The sequence below is a fragment of the Colobus angolensis genome, unplaced genomic scaffold, assembly GCF_000951035.1.
Source record: "Colobus angolensis palliatus isolate OR3802 unplaced genomic scaffold, Cang.pa_1.0 Scaffold285, whole genome shotgun sequence".
In the NCBI taxonomy this organism is placed as follows: domain Eukaryota; kingdom Metazoa; phylum Chordata; class Mammalia; order Primates; family Cercopithecidae; genus Colobus; species Colobus angolensis.
In genome coordinates, this window is record NW_012116099.1 from 4,193,759 (window position 1) to 4,211,056 (window position 17,298).

At 39.2% G+C, this 17,298-nt stretch overlaps 1 protein-coding gene across 2 annotated transcripts in view; it reads left to right on the forward strand.

The window, feature by feature from the left end:
- Positions 1–17,298, forward strand: part of SPTLC3 (serine palmitoyltransferase, long chain base subunit 3) — a 169,877-nt gene that overhangs the window by 37,406 nt on the left and 115,173 nt on the right. For both annotated transcript variants that reach the window (XM_011948878.1, XM_011948879.1), the window contains one exon: positions 3,149–3,334. In XM_011948878.1, coding sequence (XP_011804268.1) covers positions 3,149–3,334 — 186 coding nt within the window. The remainder of the gene's footprint in view (positions 1–3,148; positions 3,335–17,298) is intronic.

Sequence of the window (17,298 nt, forward strand, 5' to 3'; positions counted from 1 at the left end):
ATTTTTCCTCTGCCAAATAAAATTAATTAAGTGACATTAAATTTAAAATGTATCTATTTACATGAGAGGACAGTAGATACTGGTTTGAGCTGATGAACATTGTTGAAATTTTCTCCTTCGTTTTATTACTTTCTTTCGGAACAAGTCACAGGGGCAAATAAATAGTTACATATAGGCCCAGACTGTGCAACCAACTGAGGGTTTTATTTGCATCTAGGTAGACTATCTGTGATGTACGGTGCAAGGTTGCCTCAGAGCCAGTTCTAACAGAAACTGCCTATGGATTTCGAGAGAAAAGTGCCACTTGATTTGGTTACATGCGAAGCTCAGAAATGAAGATGGGTCCAGAAAAGGAAAAAGAGAAAACCTGCTGATTGCCATGGGTTAGACTTGAATGTCCTCACATTTTCTGTCTTTATATATACCCACATAACTTAGCCATTCTCTAAGGCAGCCAAAGGGGTTAATTTGTGAGCAGGTTAAGTTAAGGTTCTGAGGTCACCTACACTGGGTTCTCTTTATTCACTCTTTTTCTTCTGTGGTACCCAAAAAAGCACTGTGTGCACAAATTCTGTCCCAAGCCTACTGCTCTTCCCTCTTTATGATTTGTGCCTTATTCACCTTCAACCATGACTTAAACTGTGGCCCATAGTAATTGACTCAGTCAGGGTCTTTCTTTTCTCCTACATTCCTCAGTGCTCTGGGAATTTGTGCAGGCAATTACCACCCCCAAATTAGCATGTTCTGTACAGACTCATCATGTCTTCTCTCCAAAAAGCAGCCCTCCTTCCAAATCCTTATTTCTTCTTATCAAGAATATTATACTGCTCCTTGCAGATAGTTTTCTTTCTCCTCTTCCTTGACTTCATATCTAATCAGTTTAAAAGTTCCGACATGTCTTCCTTCATGAGACTCTGAGTCCCTTTTGCTAGAATCTGAACAAATCCGACAAGGAAACCAATTTTATGTTCCCTATGATGCAGAAAGATGCAGGAGGTGGATCTTAAGTGGGCCAGGAGGTCACCTGGAATTGTGGAGATCAATGTAGTCCAAAAGGCAAGTGCAGAATAGACCCAAGGAAAGGAACCAAAGGTTTGTACTAAAATAGCATAGCAAGATCAGCCATCCGTCAGACCTACATGACTGGTGTAAGGACGTAGTTAGAGGGAGGAGGAGGAATGGAGTCTGTCTTGTTCATCTTTGAATTCCCAGTGCTGAACATGTTGCTTGCTCATGGAAGGCATGCAACAAATGTCCTATATACAGGTCAAGAGTATAACTTTTACTCAAGACTGCATATTAACAAATGCTCTTTCATTTTCATTATTTTATACCATCAAGTAGTGTTTGCGATGACACACTAGACAGGAACATCCACCACTGTTAGTTTGCGGTATCTATAGCAGTAACCCGAAATAATAAATAAATAAGGAAGCAAGTCATCTTAATAATATTTTGTGGTATTTTGACTTAAGAATTCAAATGTTAGATATCACTATAAAAAGGCTTTTAAAAATTTCTTAAGGGATAATAATGTAGAGATTTAAAATATTCATCTACCAGACTGATTTGCTTTTCATCTATTTTATGGCTTGGGATAAAACTTCCAGTGACTAAATCACAGAGATTCCAAAAATTCTGCTTCTCAAACAATGTAGAGGGAATGAAGATAATATGCTCTGGAAAACTGTGTTGCTTATAATGACAAAGATTAGGAAAATGGCAAAAACAGTATTTCAAATGTACATGATTTAATATAATAAATCATTCTAAATACATATATATGTATAAGCTAAATTGGTACATCAAATATTAGTAGAGATTTGACAATTTTTTGTAAATCACTAAAAGCTGTGTATTCCAAGTGTTCAAAACATTTTTTGTGTGTCACCTCATTAAGAAATGGGGAATCTGCAGATTGATTTATGTTTATTGAATGAAACAATAAATGAATGTATAAATATTTATTAAGGACTAAAACAATTAAATATTAGCATTAGAAATATGTATTTACTCATCAATTGATCAGACGTTGTTTGACCTACTATGTGCAAATCAATTAAACAGTCATCAGAATGGTTTGGTGCTAAAAGTCTACTTTCTACTGAAAAGTGAAACAAAACAGACAATTTTTAAAACCTTTTACTATGAAAAATTTCAGGCATACAGAAGAGTAGAAAAAAATATGTAATGAACACCTATATACTCTCCATCCAGATTCAAGAGTTAACATTTCTCAAAGTTACTTTATGTTTTTATGCAATTTTGACAAACCACTTTAAAGAGAACTACAGCTATTATAATACTTTGCCCCTTAATACTTCAGCATGCATCTATAAAGATTAAAACATTCTGTGATATAACTAAAAATATCTCTATCTTCCCTAATGAAATTAATAATTCTTTAATAAGATATATATATGATCCTCATTTGGATTTCCACAGTTGTTCAAAGTTTGTCTTTCACCTGGTTTTTCACACAAAAATTACAGAAAGAAAACAGAATTTGATGAAGGAACACACACTGGATTTACTTGTTTCCCTTAAGTCCTCTCGTCCACCCTTCTTTTATCAGAAATGACTTTTTTAAAAGATCAGGACAGTTGTCCCATAGAAAGTTCAACATTCTGGATTATCTGATTGTTTTCACATAAGATACGTTCCTTTAGGCTAGTGTTTCTTGTAAAATGGAAGTTAAACATAAGAGCTTGACTAAGTTCAGGTTAAATATTTCATAGGTTTGCTGTGTATTGAATATTACACATAACGGGAGTGTAGAATGACTGCTTGTTCCAACACTTGTGATATAATTTGATCACCTGGTTAAGGTAACGACCCCAAGTTTGTGATTAGGAAGTAAGCTATGGGGTTATACTTTAGCAACTTGCAAACACGCTCTTCCTCATTAACTCTTCACCCAGTGGTTTGAGTTTCTGTTGAGAACTTTTGCTTGAATCAATTATGTTACTGTGGCTTGTAAAATAAAGTTTGAATTTTTGATTTCTCTCTTCAATGATCAGTTTCTAATTTCTTTACAATCTTAAATATGGCCTTTGGAATTTAAAGGGTTGAAAGTTCACAGTTTTAAGTATCATAGTATATTTGTAACAGGAGAATGCTAACCTTGGATTTTCTTTTGTGTTTTCAGCAAAATGGGAAGACACATTTTTATGATAAGCTCATTGTTGAATCCTTTGAAGAAGCACCCCTTCATGTTATGGTTTTCACTTACATGGGATATGGAATTGGAACCCTGTTTGGCTATCTCAGAGACTTTTTGAGAAACTGGGGAATAGAAAAATGCAATGCAGCCGTGGAACGAAAAGAACAAAGAGTACGTATGCACACCTCCCTGGATCTTTGTCAATGCCTACTACTCTCTAAAGTGTTCTCAGAAGTGGTGATACAGGTGCAGATCCTAGAAAGCATGAGGTGCTCAGGAACTATTCAGTGTAAATTTCGTTCATCTCCACCTCCTAAACCCCATTCCCCATGGGTTGGTTTATGGACCTGTTTTTACAAACATCTCATGGGCAACTACTATTTGCCAGATACTGAACTAAGGCTTTTCCCATACCTTATAATATTTAATTTCTGTAACAACCCCATGAGACAGATATTAAAATATAATTTTGAAAATAAAAACATCAAAATATAAGAGCAAGAGCTCCTGGGTGGGACTGTACTTTGGTCTTCTAGTTGTAAGTTGGGTATTATTTATGCTCTATCCTGAAAAGGAAAGTGCATTTGAGTGAACTGGGACATTTTTATTTCATCTAAATCTGATTTCTCACCTTTAACACTATTAATATTTTGAACCAATTCTTTGGGCATTGTAAGAATTTTAACAGCATCTGAAAACTATAGCATTAAACCACCAAAGCTAAGGACCCTCATGGAGTCCATTGCACCCTCCACTACCTCAACTGGAACGGGCACTGGTATCTAATGCTGAGAGACCCATAGATGGTTCACATCACAGGACTCTGTGGAGACAGACCCCAGTACCAGTCTGGAGCCAGGTAGACTCGGTGGGTGGTTAGACCCAGAAGAGAAACAACAATCACGGCAGTTCAGCTCACATGAAGCCACATCCATAGGAAAAGGGGGAGAGTAATACATCAAGGGAACACCCTATGGGACAAAAGAATCTGAACAACAGTCTTCAGCCCTAGACCTTCCCTCTGACAGAGCCTACCCAAATGAGAAGGAACCAGAAAACCAACCTTGGTAATATGACAAAACAAGGCTCTTCAACACCCCCCAAAATATCACACAAGTTCAGCAAAAATGGATCCAAATCAAGAAGAAATCCCTGATTTACCTGAAAAAGAATTCAGGAGGTTATTAAGCTAATCAGGGAGAGGCCAGAGAAAGGCAACGCCCAATGCAAGAAAATGCAAAAAAATGATACAAGAAGTGAAGGGAGAAATATTCAAGGAAATAGATGACTTAAAGTAAAAACAACAAAAATTCAAGAAAACTTTGGACACACTTTTAGAAATGCAAAATGCTCTGGAAAGTCTCAGCAATAGAATTGAACTAGTAGAAGAAAGAAATTAGAGCTTAAAGATAAGGTCTTCGAATTAACCCAATTCAACAAAGACAAAGAAAAACGAATAAGAAAATATGAACAAAACCTCCAAGAAGTCTGGGATTATGTTAAACAAACAAACCTAAGAATAATCAGTGATTCTGAGGAATAAGAGAATTCTAAAAGCTTGGAAATCAAATTTGGGGGAATAATCGAGGAAAACTTCCCTGGCCTTGCTAGAAACCTAGACATGCAAATATGAGAAGCACAAAGATCACCCAGGAAATTCATCACAAAAAGATCTTCATCTAGCTACACTGTCATCAGGTTATCCAAAGGAAACCATTTTAAGAGCTGTGAGACAGAAGCACCAGGTAATTTATAAAGGAAAACCTATCAGATTAACAGCAGATTTCTCAGCAGAAACCGTACAAGCTAAGAAGGAATTAGGGCCCTATCTTCAGCCTCCTCAAACAAAACAATTATCAGCCAAGAATTTTTGTATACAGCAAAACTAAGCATCATATACGAAGGAAAGGTACAGTCATCTTCAGACAAACAAATGCTGAGAGAATTCATACCAAGCCACCACTACAAGAACTGATAAAAGGAGCTCTAAATATTGAAACAAATCCTGGAAAACAGAGCTTCTTTAAAGCATAAATCACGCAGGATCCATTAAAACACACACACACACACACACACACACACACACACACAAGTTAAAAAGCAAAAACAAAAAAGAAAAAACCCAAAGTACACAGACAACAATGAGCATGATGAATGTAAAGATACCTCACATTTCAATACCAACATTGAATGTAAATTGCCTAAATGATCCACTTAAAAGATACAGAACCACAGAATGGGTAAGAACTCACCAACCAACTATCTGCTGCCTTCAGAAGACTCACTTAACACACAAGGACTCACATAAACTTAAAGTAAAGGGGTGGAAAAAGGCATTTCATGCAAATGGACACCAAAAGTGAGCAGGAGTAGCTATTCTTATATCAGACAAAACAAACTTTAAAGCAACAGCAGTTAAAAGAGACAAAGAGGGACATTATATAATGATAAAAGGCCTTGTCCAACAGGAAAATATCACAATCCTAAACATATATGCACCTAACACTGGAGATCTTAAATTTATTTATTTATTTATTTATTTATTTTGAGGCAGGGTCTCACTCTGTCACGCAGACTGGAGCGCAGTGGCATGATCTCGGCTCACTGCAAGCTCTGCCTCCCAGGTTCACACCATTCTCCTGCCTCAGCCTCCCAAGTAGCTGGGACTACAGGCACCTGCCAACATGCCCAGCTAATTTTTTTTTTTTTTTGTATTTTTAGTAGAGATGGGGTTTCATTGTGTTAGCCAGGATGGTCTCGATCTCCTGACCTCGTGACCCACCCACCTGGGCCTCCCAAAGTGCTGGGATTACAGGTGTGAGCCACCATGCCCAGCCTGGAGATCCTAAATTTATAAAGCAATTACTAACAGAGCTGAGAAATGAGATAGCCAGCAACACAATAATAGTGGGGGACTTCAATACTGTGCTGACAGCACTAGACAGGTCATCAAGACAGGAAGTCAACAAAGATACAATGGATTTAAACTATACCTTGGCACAAATGAACTTAACAGACATATACAGAACATTCCATCCAACAACCACAGAATACACATTCTATTCAACAGTACATGGAACTTTCTCCAAGATAGACCATATGATAGGCCATAAAACAAGACTCAATAAATTTAAGAAAACTGAAATAATATCAAGCACTCTCTCAGGCCACAGTGGAATAAAACTGGACATCAACTCCAAAAGGAAGCTTCAAAACCATGTAAATACATGGAAATTAAATAACTTGCTCCTGAATGAGCACTGGGTCAAAAACAAAATCAACATGGAAATTAAAAAATTCTTCAAAGTGAATGACAATAATAACACAACTTATCAAAACCTAAGGCAGTGCTAAGAGAAAGTTCATAGCCCTAAACTCCTACATCAAAAAGTCTGAAAGAGCACAAATAGACACTCTAAGGCCACACCTGAAAGAACTAGAGAAACTTGAACAAACCAAATGCAAACCCAGCAGAAGAAAGGAAATAACCAGTGTGGCTGGCAAGATGGGCTGCAGCTCCCAGAAAGATCAATGCAGAAGGAACGTGATTTCTGCATTTCCAACTGAGGTACCTGGCTCATCTCACTGGAACTGGTTAGACAGTTGGTGCAGCCCACAGAGGGCAAGTCGAAGCAGGGTGTAGCATTGCCTCATCTGGGAAGTGCAAGGGGTTGGGGAACTCCCTCGCCTAGCCAAGGGAAGCGGTGGAGTACTGTGTCACAAGAAACAGTGCATTCTGGTCCAGATACTATTTCCCCTAGTCTTCGCAACCCGCAGACCAGGAGATTCCCTCTGGTGCCTACACCACCAGGGCCCTGGGTTTCAAGCACAAAATTGGGCAGCCATTTAGGCAGACAGCAAGCTAGCTGCAGGAGTTTTTTTTCACACCCCAGTGGCACCTAGAACACCCGCAAGACAGAACGGTCCACTGCCCTGGGACGAGCGTTAAAGCCAGGGAACCAAGTGATCTAGTTCAGCGAATCCCACTGCCACTGAGCCCAGCAAGCTAAGATCTACTGGCTTGAAATTCTTGCTGCCAGCACAGCAGTCTGAAGTCGACCTGGGACACTTGAGCTTGGTGGCAGGAGGGGCATCCACCATTATTGAGGCTTGAGTGGGCCCTTTTCCCCTCACAGTGTAAACAAAGCCTCGGGTGGGGTGGGGGGGCGGGGGGAGTTTGAATTGGGCGGAGCCCACCGCAGCTACTCAAAGCTGCTGTAGCCAGACTGCCACTCTAGATTCCTCCTCTCTGGGCAGTGTATATTGCTCGGCTGATATATGCACCAAAATCTCACAAGTCACCACTAAAGAACTCACTCATGTAACCAAATACCATCCCAGTCAGGGGTTTATAGGTGAAACTCCCATCTCCCTGGGACCTCCCTGTCACCTGGGGGAAGTGGCAGCTGTGGGTGCAGCTTCAGCAGATTTAAACATTCCTGCCTCCTGGCCCTGAAGAGAGCAGCAGATCTCCCAGCACAGCGCTCTAGCTCTGCTAAAGGACAGACTGACTCCTCAAGTGGATCCCTGACCCCCATGCCTCCTGACTGGGAGACACCTCCAGGCAATGAGCATGACGAATGTAATGATACCTCACATTTCAATACTAACATTGGCAAACAGGGTCTGGAGTGGACCTCCAGCAAACTCCAGCAGACCTTCAGCAGAGGGACCTGACTGTTAGAAGGAAAACTAACAAACAGAAAGGAATAGCATCAACATCAACGAAAAGAACATCCACACAAAACCCCCATTCGCAGGCCACCAACATTGAAGACCAAAGGTCGATAAATCCATGAAGATGAGGAAAAACCAGCGCAAAAAAGGCTGAAAACCAGAACGCCTCTTCTCCTCCAAAGGATCACAACTCCTCGCCAGCAAGAGAACAAAACTGGATGGAAAATGAATTTGATGAATTGACAGGAGTAGGCTTCAAAAGGTGGGTAATAACAAACTCCTCAGAGCTAAAGGAGCATGTTCTAACCCAACACAAGGAAGCTGAGAACCTTGAAAAAAGGTTAGACAAATTGCTAACTAGAATAACCAGTTTAGAGAAGAACATAAATGACCTGATGGAGCTGAAGAACACAGAACAAAAACTTTGTGAAGCATACACAAGTATCAATAGCTGAACTGATCAAGCAGAAGAAAGGATATCAGAGACTGAAGATCAAAGTAATGAAATAAAGCGTAAAAACAAGATTAGAGAAAAAAGAATAAAAAGGAATGAACAAAGTCTCCAAGAAATATGGGACTATGTGAAAAGACCAAACCTATGTTTGATCGACATACCTGAAAGTGACAGAGAGAATGGAACCAAGCTGGAAAACACTCTTCAGGATATTATCCAGGAGAACTTCCCCAACCTAGACAGGCCAATATTCAAATTCAGGAAATACAGAGAACACCACAATGATACTCCTCAAGAAGAGCAACCCCAAGACACATAATCATCAGATTCACCAAGGTTGAAATGAAGAAAAAAGTGTTGAGGGCAGCCACAGAGAAAGGTCAGGTTACCCACAAAGGGAAACCCATCACACTAACAGCAGATCTCTCTGCAGAAACCCTACAAGCCAGAAAAGAGTGGGGGCCAATATTCAACATTCTTAAAGAAAGAATTTTCAACCCAGAATTTCATATCCAATCAAACTAAGCTTCATAAGAAAAGGAGAAATAAAATCCTTACAGCAAGCACATGCTGATAGATTTTGTCACCACTAAGCCTGTCTTAAAAGAGCTCCTGAGGGAAGCACTAAATATGGAAAGGAAAAACTGGTACCAGCCACTGGAATAACATAACAAATTGTAATGACTATGGACATTATGAAGAAACTGCATCAATTAATGGGCAAAATAACCAGCTAGCATCATAATAACAGGATCAAATTCACATATAACAATATAAACTTTGAATGTAAACCAGCTAAATACCCCAATTAAGAGACAAAGACTGGCAAATTGGATAGAGTCAAGACCCATTGGTGTGCTGTATTCAGGAGACCCATCTCACGTGCAAAGACACACATAGGCTCAAAATAAAGGGATGGAGGAATATTTATCAAGCAAATGGAAAGCAAAAAAAGCAGAAGTTGCAATCCTAGTCTCTGATAAAACAGACTTTAAACCGACAAAGATCAAAAAAGACAAAGAAGAGCATTACATAACGGTAAAGGGATCAGTGCAACAAGAAGAGCTAACTATCCTAAATATACATGCACCCAATACAGGAGCACCCAGATTAAAGCATAAACCAAGTTCTTTGAGACCTACAAAAAGACTTAGATTCCCACACAATAATAGCAGGAGACTTTAACACCCACTGTCAATATCAGACAGACCAATGAGAAAGAAAATTAACAAGGATATTCAGGACTTGAACTCAGCTCTGGACCAAGTGGACCTAATAGACATCTACAGAACTCTCCACCCCAAATCAACAGAATATACATTCTTCTCAGCACCACATCACACTTATTCTTAACTTGACCACATAATTGGAAGTAAAACAAATATGGTGCAGTGTATCACTGCTCAGGTGATGTATGCACCAAAATCTCACAAATCACCACTAAAGAACTTACTCACGTAACCAAATACCACCTGTACCCCAATAACTTACAGAAAAATAACAAAAATAATAACAAAATTAAATAGAAATTTAAAAGAATGATTTATGCAAAACTATTTGACTTTGGAAAAATATTTGTTCCATCTTAGAGGAGCAAATTTCAGAAATATTTTTTAGCATCTTCTATAAAATACCTCAATTCCTAGTCACTTAAGGTTTGTCAATATTCAAGCCTCTGTATACAAAATCCATATAATGCAAAGACTTGGCATACAGATAATAATTTTGCATTATATCTGGGCAGCACTGTGTAATCTCAAGTAGCTTCCTTACCATCCTCGGGTTAAAAATAGCTGAATGAGCTCAGAGCGGTGGAGAGACTGGATTTTGGTATTAGAGGGATCCAGGTTTGAATTCTGGTTTTGTGCTGTTCTGCGTGTGCGTGATTTTACTAATTAATGATGACGTTGGATCACTCTTAGGTTTATTGATCTTGTGTATTTTCACTTCTGAGAAATATTTTTCATAACTTTTACTTGTCTTTTCTTATCGGTTTGTAAGAGTTCTTTATATACTTTTGATGCAATCATTGGTCAATTGTGTGTACTGCAACCTATAAACATGCCAGTTTGGATCTTGTATTTTCCCTTTGTAACATGTTTTTAATGAACAAAAGTTTATTTAAAAAAAAAGAATTTTAACAGCATCTGTGGCTGTTAAATAATTTTTAAAAGAATTTTTAATTTTTTTAAAAGAATTTTAACAGCATCCACTGATTAGATTAGCCACTGTCGCTCACATAAATACCTGTGACAACTCAAATACCTCAAGACATTGCCAAATGTCTCAAAGAGCACAAAATCACCCACAGTGTAGAATCACTGATCTAGGTACTTTAGATAGTTAGTCTGTAAAAGTCTACATGATCTCTTTTTTGCACAATACTGGAGGACAGCCTAGAAAATATTCAGACATCTGCAAATATCCTGCATTGCAGTTTCCAAATCAGTCCAAAGGATTTATGATGTTATGAATCTCTTTTTTCTAAAAAATGGTTTAGAATAATATATGGGCATGGATCATTCCATGAGATGGAGACTTGAAAACATCTAAACAAAGAACATTGGTAAGATACAAACTTCAAGGAATTGAGAAAATCCTATAATTTAGCAACTAGTACCCATGGTAAGAGAAACACTTATTACAGGACACATTCATGAACAAACTATGTGGAATTATTTGGAACTATATTAAGTCAATGTGTCATCTTCAGACAAAAATCAGACCCAGCTTTATTATTATAATCCCTCCAACCTATAGCAAGTATTTGAGCATGTGCTCTATACCAGATAATGGATGCTAATATTCATAGATGACAAGACAGTTTCTGCCATTAGAGATTTTGAAGTCTAGTGGGCAAACAGACTTACAAGCAAATAATATCCTAAAAGATGATGAGAGGGAAGATTGTGATATGGGTCACAGGGATTGTGACTCCCTTAGGGATTCAAGAAACATTGATGCTGGGGCTTGAATGGTGAGCAGGAGTTTGCCAAGTTGGCAAGGGTGCAAAGGAGAACATTCTCAAAAGAAGGTACTGCTTGTGCCAATGCATGCATTAATTCATTAATCAAGTTGGATTATTTTTGAGCATATATTTTGTGCCAGGCACTGTGCTATGATCTGGAGATATAAGAATAACCAAGGCAGACACAGTTCCTGCCCTCAGAAAGCTAATCATAAAACAGCAGTAGAATTTGCTAAAAGACAAAGCAGAGGTAAGTACAGGGCACCATGGGAGCAAAGAAAAATGTCTAACCTGATTTGGTGTTTAATGAAAACTTCTGGGTGAAAGAGAAAGCTAAATTGGGATCTAGATGCTGATGAGTAAACAGTAAGGCAAAGGGTGAATCAAGAGAGAAAAGGAGTCTCTAAGAAGAGAGAATATGGAGCCAGATGGTCCAGAGGTTAGAGAAAGCATTGTGCGTTCAAGGAACCACGGAATTCCAATGACCTAGTGTGAATGAGAGTGGGAGTATGTGGGGAGAAAGATTGCTGAGAGGCAAGCAGGGGCCAGACTATAATGGGTTTTTTGATAAGCCATAGACATGTATTATAAGAACAATGGGAAAGCATTGAAGGACTTCAGGCAAAGGAATGCATATTTGTAGACAGAAAGATAATTCTGTCTACTCTATGAGAAATGGATTGCGGAAAGACAACTGAGAGATCAAAAAAGAAATTAAGGGGCTGATGCAGATATACAGGTTTAAAAAAATCTAGGTGAGATGGTTGGCCTGGGACCAAGGTAGTGACAATAGGGGTGGTGACAAGAGACAAGGCCAGGAGATGTTTAAGAGGTGGAGTTAGAGATGGTTGATTTGACCTAGGGAAATAGAGAGAAGGACAACTCAAAGACCACATCCAAGTTTATGACACGTAGCAGAAGGTGGTGTCATTCACTGAGATGGATAATAGAAAAGCAAGATCCAGTTGGAGGGAGAAAGTGGTCAACTCAGTTTTTGACAAGTTGAGTTTGAAGAACTGGCAGCTAAACTTAAAGGTCTGGACCTCTGGAAAAAGTCTCAATGGGATATTGTAACATCTTCAGTTTATCTTCAGCATGTCAACAGGAATCAAAGCCAGGGAAGTAGACATCTTCCAGGGTAAGTTCATAGAGAAAAAAGAGAAAGGATGAAAAGAAAGTGAAGAATTTCAGAGAATTTAATAGATTTCAGAGACAGAGTCCCAATTCAAGATGAAAAGCAAAGTGACGAGAAAAAAAAGTTAACAGTAGTTTAGAAAAGAGATTATTTGTGCTTGAACTAGGAAAGAGGCAGATGGAAGGAAAAGGAAATTAATCATAGAGAATATTTAGGAGGTATCAACAAGTCTTGGTGGCTGAACGTACAGAAGATAAGATAGAAGGAGGAAAATAAGGGAATCTCAAATTCTAGTTTAGGCAGATATGTGAATAGCAACATCACATCCATCACAATGAAATGGTTCTGTTGGTAAAATTATGGCCACAGACAGCTTTGAGGACATAAAGGTTCTTGAGTTATAAAGGATAAAGAAACAGTTAAACCAAGTAGGAGACAACTCAGTATGCTTCCAGAGATGCAGGTTTCCCTGATCCTAGCAGAACTGATAATGTAACTGGGAAAATGGGATTTGAAGGGGAATTCTCCTTGGGCATTCTCACAGTGATCTCCATGGCCCCTCCTCCCACCAGCGGCACTGTTCCAGAGGCACTTGTCACCAATCTGCCTGCTCCCCAGGTACAAGTAACTAATGCATAATAAATCAGTACATTTCAGAGCACTGAGACAAAGGCTGAATCAAATGTAAATTTCTCAGGTGTGGCATTTCTTGGAAGGCTTAGGCTTCAGACCTGCAATCTATTTTCTAACCTTTCAACGTATTTGCTCTATTAAACCAGCAGGTCTAATATTCTTGTCTTTTCTAAAGGAATTTCTTACATTTTATCAGGAAAAAAAAAAAAACCATGAAAAGTTGTTTCCTAGGAAGTCTACTCTGAGATGGTGGCCTGAATGCAGGAAGGTTATTAGGGTGTGCTCCTGGGATCAGCACCTGTGAGGCAGAGAAGGAAATGGCATGGCTCAGGAGAGAGGGGAGTTGGAAAGGGAAGAGGGGATGGAGTGAATTGAGATGATGCAGACCCAGCAAAGGCCTCAACAAATCCCACAAGGAGTTCTGGAGATGGGAGGGCCTTTCAAGAATCATCTGAGTTGAGGGAAGGGGGCTAGATCTTTTGACTCCTTCACTGATAGAAGCTGCCACCAGGGATCTTGGTGGAGGAAGATCCCTTCAGACCCAGGCAATCCTCATAGAATTGTAAGCATCCAATGCTCCTAGCAACTAGGGGAATGGATACATCAGCTCTGAACCATGGGCTATGTACATCAAATGGCAGCCTGCACTTCAACACTTGCCCCTGTTGCTACAAGAACTGCTCGAACCGCCCCACAGGAGAAAGGCATTGCGTTGAGTAAATTAATAATTTACTTTTCTTTACAAAATAAATGGTTTCCATCCTATCTGATCTCTGTGAGGTCCAGAGCAATAGTCAATAGACTCATGTTGGTAAATGTGCCTTTCACATGGCATACCTTTTATTATTTGTTCCATTTGTGCCCCTTTAGAGACTTCTAGCATTTCAGAGTGACAGGTTCTAATTAACTGCAGTCACTATCTTTCTGATGGGACTTGATTTCCCAACCCTATCTATAGACTGACCCTTTAAATTTTGTTTGTTTTTTTTTTCTTTGAGACGGAGTCTCACTCTGTCACCCAGGCAGAGTGATGCAATCTCAGCTCACTGCAAACCTCCACCTCCTGGGCTCAAGTGATCCTCCCACCTCAGCTTCCCGAGTGACTGGGACCATAGGCACGTGCCACCACACCTGGCTAATTTTTTTGTATTTTTGGTAAAGACAGGGTTTTGCCATGTTGCCTATGCTGGTCTCAAACTCCTGACCTCAAGTGATCCATCCACTTTGGCCTCCCAAAGTGCCACCATACCCAGTCCATCCTTTAATCTTCTTCTATTTTTTTTTTCTTTTCTTTTTTTTTTTTTTTTGAGATGGAGTCTCACTCTGTCAAACAGGATGGAGTATAGTGGTGCAGTCTCGGCTCATTGCAACCTCCACCTCCCAGGTTCAAGTGATTCTCCTGCCTCAGCCTTTCAAGTAGCTGGGACTACAAGCATGCAACACCATGCCTGACTAATTTTTGTATTTTTAGTAGAGACAGGGTTTCACTATGTTGGCCAGACTGGTCTTGAACTCCTGACCCTATGATCTGCCTGCCTCAGCCTCCCAAAGTGCTGGGATTACAGGCATGAGCCACAGTACCTGGCCCCCTTTAATCTTTTAATACCATCCCCAGTCCCATACGTCTGATAGTATCCTTGCTTTCTGTAAATAAGCTGTCTGATGCACATTTTTAATTCTCTTGCTCAAATCATGGAACATCCTATTTCCAGTGACATTTCATTCTTTTCAACAGAAATGAGCATTATTCTATTTTAAAAGTTGGTCACTGGGAGTGCAGAATATACTGCCCCACGTGACAAGCCAGCCATGAGCAAAATGACACCAGAAAAGAGAATGCATTCATGAAGTGATGGTGGAAAATAACAATTACGATTTTTTAAAAGATCATGAATGAATGTTCTTATATTCACCTTTACTCATTTACTCTTCTTCCCTTTTGTTAATCAAATATAATAATTTATTAATCCATTTTCACTATTTTCTTTCTCTATGATGACTTGTCTCATACAGCCTTCCATTCAAATTAACGTGTTGCCCAAACTTATCTCTATTTAATTTCTCCTTCTTTTTATTTCTAGCTCAATTATTCTGAAATTGGCTCCCAAACATAAAGGTTCTGATCATCCTCTTTATCTGAATCACTTAACTGAGAAGAATAGAAAAATTACAATCTCCTTCCAAGACAGCACTAAAAAGCTCAGGTTAGACTGCACTAACAATCAGTAGATCCTAACAAAAAGGACAAGATGCAAAGTTTAAATATTTTGCTTAAATTTGACTCTTCAGTTTTGGGCCAAGAATATCTCTTTGTTTTAATAAAAGACAACTTCAGAGTTGAATCACAAATTCTCACAAGTCCCTAGATAATTTATTTTTTCAGTGATATAACAGTCCAACTTTGCAAAATCCAGAAGAGAATGTCAGCAAATATAATGTCAAGCATCATCAGAGGCTTAGAAAATACTTCAAGTGCAGCCAACTCTACATGTCCACATTTCTCAAGGTGCTATGGTCCCAATATCAAACAAGTTCTGCAAAACCCGATAACATGGCACCAATTATAATTCTGTGTTCACATAAAATCCAGCTAGTTCCTAGGACCCAATACAAACTCTGTGTTCACATTAAATCCAGATAGTTCCTAGTACCAATACAAGTAAATCACAGACATTTCTGGCCCATATTCAGAGATTTTTACTCCCACCTAAAACAAAGCAGGTTCAGCAAGCTGTAGCTGTAGAAAATTTTAGGACAAATACCTAAATGTTTGGATAAATTATAATTTGTCATTTTGCATCCTGATACAACAACAGGATTAGCCCAGAGAAACTTTTTTCTGAAGGGTGAGGTCCATTAAGGTCACTGGGTATGAGATATGGTCTTGTCCAAAACAGACAGCCCAGGCACTGGTCTTCCTGTATGGACCTGCTTGGATCCAAACTCAAAGCTTCATTGGGGTATCTCTAGGAACATAATAGATTAAAAAGTATGCAACTTATGGGATCAAAATATTAGACCAGTGTTTTGCAGACTTAACTACCCGTTGGAATCACTGAGAACCTTTAAAAGGTACAAATACCTAGGCTTTACTCACAAATACCCTGATTTAATTGCTTTGTGATGCAACCTGACTAGTGGGAGGTGGGGCAGAGCGGAGGGCTGGTCAAACTAACTTTCCAAGTGATTCTCATCCATATATAAAATTGCAAATCAGTGTTTCAGAGCACTGCTTCTCAAACTTCACCATGCCCACAAATTATCTGGGGAAATCATGTTAAAATGCAGATTCTGCTTCAATAGTTTTGGGTGGAGCCAAGATTCTGTAGCTATAAACAAGTTCCCAGGTGAAGCCAATGCTGCTAGTCTGAGACCACATGTTGATCCTTCTGCAACCGAGTCCAAATTCATTCTGCTCATCACATGACAGCCAATAAGTTGAGAGACATGGAGTTGGAGCAAGGAAGGTGACCTTATTTCAAAGATCTAGCAAACCAAGAAATGGCAAACTAATGTCCCAAAGAACCAACCGTCAAAACAAATTTCAGTCTCTATGTTAAGGGCAGAGGGAAGACAAAGGGGCTGTGATCAAGAGGTGACCAAAGACTATAGACGTCTGGGCACCAGCAAGGGTCTGTGGAGGTTGAGAACTTTTTGGTCTTGGCCAGGTCACAACCCTTCTATAAATCTTTAACAAAACATAGTTGTTTACATATCTCCCTTTTAATCCCAGAGTTAATTTCAAAAAACTACATGATCGCTGTTTTTATGTTTTATTTCAGTGCTCTGAAATTATCCTAGCCTATGCATAGGAATGGATAAAGGCTCCTTAAACAAAAATGGAATTTGTTGTTAGTTCTTTCACTATTTCACGGTTATGTCGCTAGTATCACCTGATAGCTTGCTAGAACTCTCAGACCCAGTCCAGCATCTTTAGTTTATCATGATCCTCAGGTGACACAGATACACATTAAAGTTTGAGAAGCACTGCTATTCTAAAGGTTCTCAATTTGAAATTCGGCTGCCACCTGCATTCAGATGCAGGCGGTGCCAGCCCTTGAAACCTCCGGGTGTCTATCCCCTTTCATATGCACAGCTCTCCTACTATCCCTTACAGGAAAGATGGTCTCAGCTCATCTGTACTTTATTGTGGTAGACTTTGGCAGTTAACTGTTACAGATCGACAGCTGATAATACCGGATTAATGCTTTACAACCTTGGCTGCACATTGGAATGAGCTGTTCTGCCCCACACATTCGTCATTACTA